Source organism: Mixophyes fleayi, chromosome 3 (assembly GCF_038048845.1).
Source record: "Mixophyes fleayi isolate aMixFle1 chromosome 3, aMixFle1.hap1, whole genome shotgun sequence".
Taxonomy (NCBI): Eukaryota; Metazoa; Chordata; class Amphibia; order Anura; family Limnodynastidae; genus Mixophyes; species Mixophyes fleayi.
In genome coordinates this window covers 88,670,831-88,678,104 of record NC_134404.1, presented here as the reverse complement: position 1 = coordinate 88,678,104, position 7,274 = coordinate 88,670,831, and the positions used below count along the sequence as shown (strand labels likewise).

The window sequence follows — 7,274 nt, the reverse complement described above, 5'->3', positions numbered from 1 at the left end:
CCTGTGAATGTTTACACTGCATACCAGAGTCATGTAGGTCCTGCAATACAGAGTTCTGGTTTTATCTTAGCTGCTGGCTGTGCTTCAGTTTTGAGACAGTTATGTGACATACAGTTTACTTAGAATCTATCAGTGCACACAATAGTTAGGTAAACTATAAAAATAAGAAATAATTTAAAAAAATAACAAACGAATATTGTAATCACCTTTGTTTCTAGTCCCTATATCTACATAATACCTTACATAGGCAAATATTTAATATCCCTATACTTGGGAGAACTGACAATTTCGGGGAGAAGAACACTTTAAATAGACCTATATTTGTTTTACTATGCTACCAAAAGAATGTGACATTTCGTAGGGTGCACGTAGCAGTTACAAAACATTTACTAGTAAAATAAGCACATAGAAAACTGTGAAATGTGGTTTGGTCACAAACATGTAACATACCCCCAGTTATGCAGGGGTTAAGATGCCTGCCAATGCCAGATAGTTGCTTTTAATGCATTTCATTTGTATGAGGATACCATTCTGCTTCATTCATTATGGTGAGAGTAAACATAGTACCCTTTACCTGAATTATGTCATCGACATTCTTTACTTAACAAAACCAAGAACTATACATGGTAATTCATTTCATGAAACTATAACTTGAATAAGCAACAAAACTTCTGGTGAATATACCATATAAGTTGTTTTTCACAATATACACTAAAAATTAAACAGATGCAGATCTGTTCTACGCTTCTCCTCTCTGCTTATAACAGCAGTGTAGGGAATGCTTCACATTCTCTTTAATGTTTACTGTACCTCCTTACTAGTTAGTCTTCTCCTTAGAGAAAGTCCAATGTAATGTATTTGATAGATCATCTGTTACTTAGAAAATCTATATATTAAAAATGGGGATACTTCCAAGATACCACAGAGGTTTGTTATGTTCATATTGCTATTCTCTACATTTGGTAGAATTCTAATTGGCCAGGTAATAATCCCAAAAAGAAATTAACTTATTGGTTTTTTTGTGTATTGCTGATAGGCAAGGTGGAATGTAAATGCTAACGTTGAGTCAGTCTGAGTTTCCTGATGAAAAGAGTGGTCACATGTAGGGTGCCCATCCAAGATACATCTGGCTCAGAAGGTTTTCATCGGTGGCCTCTTGTATCAGGTAGTGGACATGTCCTTCAATAGACAGTGGCAGTCCTTTCACGCGATTCCTAGTCTTAATCACACCCTGCAGACGCTGCTCTATTTCAAGCACGTGGGTTTTAGCCTGAAGACCGGGGAAGGGAGAAACATGACCTACATTAATTTCTTTTCAATTTGTGTTAATGTATTAAGCATAAATAATAAATATATTCTCAAGTAAGTACAAAATTAAAATGACACACAAAAAAAGAAACAGTGAAGTTCATGCAACATTTAGTAATTGTCCTTTTACTGCATGATCAAATTTCTAACCTCGCCTAAAAAGTTCTCCTACTAAAATACTCACATAAGTCACAGTACTAACCTTTTCATTGACAACTTCTCCAGTCTCATTGGCTTGAGTTTTGCTTCCGCCACGAGCCGGTTTACTCCATTCAACCAGAGGATCATGCAGAAATGGTTTCAGTACACTAAACAACAATGCAGAATTGCAGTTTTATTTTATACTCCAGTGTTCAACAGAATATAAGCTAGGAGGTCAGATATGAGAAATAAGACTGAAAGGAAATCTAAAAAGCAGTACTGTAGAGTAAAATGACAGACATGAAAAAATCTTTATGACACTGCTGTAAAATTAAATACAATAATACTCCAGTGTTTTCCCCTTTTTCGATATAATGCTATATTTAATTAATGCCATATGGCTATAATGCTTAAAAAATGTGATCTTCTGCTCAGACTGGGTATGCATAGACAAATGATGACGATAACTGTAGCCAAAAGCAACAGAAGTAGCAGCGATTCAAGTCTGGCAAAGAATTGTTTTTATATTTTTTGTAAGTACAGTACTTCTATATAATACAATACAGTATTTTGTGTTCAATGTGTTTGATAAATATATGTACAATACAATACTGTAGTTAATAAATGTTGTCAACTACGATTTAGTTTTAGCTTTAATTATCCCTTTTTACTTTATTTTGATACAGCTTTTTGGACTGTGGGGAGAAAATAAGCTGAGATTCTGGAAGTATTAGCCAGCAATAGAGGAGACTAGATCTACAGATCGTAGTCTATTTCTAGTTCCGTTTTCCTCCATCTGTGGAGTTGAAAGAGATCGCAAAAGCACCCTGGAAACAACCTGATCGTAGGTTTGTTATTCCAAGAAGGTACCTGTCTTTATACCCGCTTCAAGATGATCTAATACGTGGGGAACAGGTCCCAAGTGTGGATACACCAGTGGCGCGTTTAGCTCGACACCTACACTCCCTGTCCCGGGGACAGCATCCCTGCAGGACTCCACTGACCGTAAGATAGAGGCTTTCTTAATGACCATCTACATGGCAGCAGGTACAAAGAATCTAAGAAGTCCTTGGAGTCTCTCCCTTATTCAATTGGAGTGTTATTTGGGCCTGAATTGGACAGCATAATTTCCCAGGCCACAGGAGGCAAAAGTACCTGCTTACCAGTCAATGTCCCAAAGTCTAGGACACCCAGGTTTGGCTATTTTAGACAGCCCTTTGGGGACGGGCTCATCTGGTAGGGGCCAGACACATAGGGTCCAGTCCATTTGGAACCATAGGACACTCACACCTAGATAAGTCTTTCTCCTCCTCCACAAATCGTCTCCTCCTCTAAGCTCCCGGACAAACCGACAGCATGACGCCCAGCCCCCTTTCTAGCGGTGGCGGAAGTGGGGGGGCGTCTGCTTCTGTTCAGAGATCAGTGGGAAGAGTCCTTCGGAGGACAGTTGGATTTGCGGGATTATCACAAGAAGTTACATAGTAGATCTAGTTGGCCGAGCCCCTTGTCGTTTTTTTGCAACCAATTTGCCCCGTGACCCACAAAGAAGACAGGCAATGCTTCTCTGTGTTGTCTCTCTTCTTTCTGCAGGAGTCATCCGGGAAGTTCCGGAAGATCAAAAGAGAGAGGGGTTCTACTCCAAACTCTTTTTGGTCCAAAAGCTGGATGGCTCCTTCCACCCCATCTTGAACCTAAAGCAGTTGAAACTTCACCTGCAGGTGCTAAAGCTTTGAATGGAATCCCTGAGGTCAGTCATCAATGGACTGGAAGGAAACCAGTTCATGGCATTGATAGACATCAAAGACGCCTATCTCCACGTTCCTATATGGGAGGCACATCAGGCTCTTCTCAGATTCACGGTGGGATCTTCTCACTACCAGTTCACTGCTCTCCCTTTCGGCCTTGCTGTTGCAAAAAAATTATGGTGGTCATGGCGGCTTATCTTCATTCCAGAGGTGTGCAATTAGTGCCCTACCTGGACGATTTACTAATCAAGGCTGCCTCGGCTCACCTGCTCAAGCAACATCTACAGCTCACCATCAGGATCCTGGAGAGGCATGGGTGGTTCATAAATCGCCCCAAATCACACATAACCCCTTGCCAGAGGATGACTTTTCTGGGACAGATAATGGATAACAATCAGAAGGTATTCCTTCCAGAGGACAAAGTTAGATCCCTGCGGGACTCGGCGATTCAAGTTTTGTCCTGCCGCAGACCGTCGGTCCTCCTATGCATGCGCTTACCAGCAAATATGGTGTCAACCTTCGAGACTCACCGTCGAATCCACTCTCGTTGCTTGCAATGGGACCTCCTAAAAAAATGGTCAGGATCCAATCAGAAATTAGAACGTCAATTGATTCACTTGTCACCAGAAGCGGGACAATCCCCAAGATGGTGGACAGTCCGGGACAAATTGTTAGTCGGCAGGTCCTTTGCCCCATAGTCTTGGATCTTAGTATCCACAGACGCCAGCCTTCAGGGGTGGGGGACTGTGGCCCTTCATCCGAGACTTCAGGGGCTCTGGTCCACTCAGGAGACCTCTCTCCCCATCAACATACTGGAACTAAAAGCCATGTTAAGGGCCTTACAGGGCGCCCAGTCTATCCTTCAGGGCCAACCAGTCCGTCTGCAGTCCGACAATGCCACGGTATTGTCGTATGTCAACAGACAGGGAGGCACAAGGAATGCAAAAGCAATGGAGGTGGCGACTCAGTCTTTCACCTGGGCCGAAAAGCACATCTCCGCCATTTCTGCAGTCTTTATTTCAGACATACAGAACTGGGAAGCAGACTAAGTCGGCATGCAATTCTGCCGTGTGAATTGTCTCTTCATTCAGAGGTTTTTCAGGGGGACCCGCATCGAGACCTAATGGCGTCTCGTCACAACAGAAAGGTCCTACAATATTGGTGAAGGGCAAGAGATCCCTTGGCAGTGGCCATAGAAATAATGACAATGCCCTGGGTCTTCAGGGTTAGGATACCTATTCTCTCCCATTTCCATGATTCCCCGCGTCCTTCAGAGAGTCAAGCAGGGTGGACTGCCAGTCATACTGGTGGCTCCAGCTTGCTTGCGGAGGGTCTAGTATCCAGAAATTCTGTTGATGGCAGTAGGTCCAGGTCTTTGGTTACCGCTTCAAGAAGACCTTCTACTGCAGGGACCATTCCTACATCAGGACTTACCGCAGCTGAATTTAAACGGCATAACTGTTGAAGTCAACCTTTGGAAATCCAGAGGGTTCTCTTCACGAGTAGTGGATAGCCTCCTTAAAGCTAGAAAACCAGTCTCTACTCGAATATACCGCCGTATCTGGCTTACATACGTTAGGTGGTATGAGAACAGGACCTGCCATTCGGATTCGCCTAGGATCCTTAAAAGTGCAGATTTCCTAAATCATCTTCGAACGCAATGTGAACGTAACTTGCGATTACAAAAAAACGCATGTACGCCTTTATACAAATACAAGTGGATCTCAAAATACCTTCCATTTGAATCTAGGTACAAGTACATTTTGGCTATGTGTCATTTGCCATAGGTGGACAGACAGAACAGGATAAGCACATGCATATATGCAATATAAAGTCCCATCATTTACCTCATTAGCGGTTCCCTCTGGTCTCTCATTAGCCTCATAGTGACCTCACAAGCACGTCGGAAAAGACCTTCTGTTCCCATAGGCCCCATGCCATTAACCATGTTGTGAGTCATGCGGAAGGGGACAATTTCTGGAACTTCAAATGTTTCGCCCTAATTAAAATGATTACCACAGCACATTACATATTTATGCCCCTTCACACAATGCTTTGTAAAGCACAGACATACAATAAAAATTCCAGTCATGCTAGTGATTGCATCTTGCCAATCAACATAACATTTTCGAGGTTTCCGATTGGATGTTTGACTATAAATCCTCATGAATAATAAACAAAATGTGCAAATAATGGTGGAACTGATTTCATTGGTTGAAATAAAGTGTAAGAATTTGATCTCATTGACGTCCTTATTACAATTTATAGAGTGTATTGTTACATCACAAATGAATGGTTTCTATTTTAAATATCTACCCTCCTTTGTAAATTAACTGTAGATCTATCAGAAGTGATCAATAAGTTAGTATGTTTTATGCATTGTATTTAATAAAACTAGTGTAAGACTCTTGACACCTTTATCTTATTCACTGTGGCATAGTTCTCCATAATGGATTAGAAAAATCAAAAAGTTACACTTCTCTGTGCTTACTTCACATGTCCTTTTGTATTTATAGACATGTACCTTGTTGAAGAGACAGTTGAAATCCACATGGACACACTCCCCTGTGAGAGAGTCGAACAGAATGTTCTCTCCGTGACGGTCACCAAGTCCCAAGATGTAGCCGACCATGGACATCACAGCAGTGGAGCGGCAATAAGCTGACCTGCTATTGTACCTAATGAACAATATTACAGTCATCACAGTTCTCCTTAATAACAATCTCATGAAGCCAGTTTTCTATCAGCTCTATCATTTATGACTTTTTCCCCCACAACACACCTAGAGCGACATTTGACAGATAGGGAAATGAAAACATGTATGTTACAATAATCCACTCGTATAGCAACATAAGCAATGCATAACTATCCCCAAATAACAGACCATGATATAGGATCAGGGAATGTCCTTAAAAACCATTCGTGGAACACCGGTGGGTGGCGAGGCAAAAGTGTCTCCTTAAAAATCTTCAGCTTTTCCTGTAGGGGGGCTCCCTTGGGCAGCATGCAGTGACGCAGTTCTTTGCCTCCCATGTATATTCCTGGAAAATGAAGAAAAAACAGACATGGAGCCAATTATTGTCATAAGGCTGCTTATTACTTGGCTACTACAAAAATGTGCCCCTTCATTTCTATTTGCGCAAAGACACCGATTTAAATCACACATAGGTGCACACACACATTCTGGTTTTTTAAACCGCTTCGTACAAAATCATTATGTGCCTACTATTGGTTTGTGACCCTAGTGGAAATAGTAAAACCTTACTGTCTGCCTGTCCGACTTTAGGACGATCAACTTCATTTAATAAAACTTTGATTTTTTTTGTAGGATACTGTTTTTATGTATTCTTCCATATCTTAAATTAAAATAAGAATATGAGAATAAGGGGACATTGGGAGTGTCACTAAAGTGTGTTTACATAGTTTTACGACCTGAGTATTTTGCAGCATATATGTGCGGTAAACACATTACGTGGCCTTCTGAACACCATTGTAATGTGCCCTCAACCATTTCAATATCATTTAAGTATTTCAGCCAGCAAAATGAAGTCTTATTTTTGCATGTGGGTGCAAATTAGGATGCAATAACGGCCCAGCTAACATTTAGCTAGGAACTTCTGGTTTTCCCATCAAATAATGCAAAATTTTACACCCAAAATAAACGCCACCATCTCAATGTATCTGAGCAAAACATAGGTGCATCATGTGAAAAAAACAGCATATGTACTGCGACACAAAAAATAAAACATCATAAGTTTGTACAAAAGTATGGTAAAAGAGTGACAATGGTGGAATATTCATAATTAACATGAAGCCACAACTGCGTCTCTGTCATCTGTGAGTTCCAGTAAAACCTGAAAACTTGCTAAATTATTCATTACCTGTGTTGCAAACTTTTTAAATTGAAATTGGAGACATTTGTGACACACAGGGAAAAAAGTGCCATAAACCACAACAACCAAATATTTGCATTCATTTTCTAAACTGCACACTAAAGTCTGATTGCTTGCTATGGGTGACAGCACACATTTACCAAGTGCCAATTTTTATAAATCTCCTACGTTGTATTTTGACATAATC

At 40.9% G+C, this 7,274-nt stretch overlaps 1 protein-coding gene across 1 annotated transcript in view; it reads right to left on the bottom strand.

Annotated features, from left to right (window-relative positions):
- Positions 1-310: 310 nt before the first annotated feature.
- ATR (ATR checkpoint kinase) overlaps positions 311-7,274 on the bottom strand; it is an 87,856-nt gene continuing 80,892 nt past the window's right edge. Inside the window, exons 43-47 of the mRNA XM_075201936.1 lie at positions 6,079-6,235; positions 5,719-5,872; positions 5,042-5,193; positions 1,511-1,616; positions 311-1,270 (exon numbers count right to left, since the gene is read on the bottom strand). Of these exons, the coding sequence (XP_075058037.1) occupies positions 1,097-1,270; positions 1,511-1,616; positions 5,042-5,193; positions 5,719-5,872; positions 6,079-6,235 (743 nt within the window). The 3' untranslated portion in view covers positions 311-1,096. The remainder of the gene's footprint in view (positions 1,271-1,510; positions 1,617-5,041; positions 5,194-5,718; positions 5,873-6,078; positions 6,236-7,274) is intronic.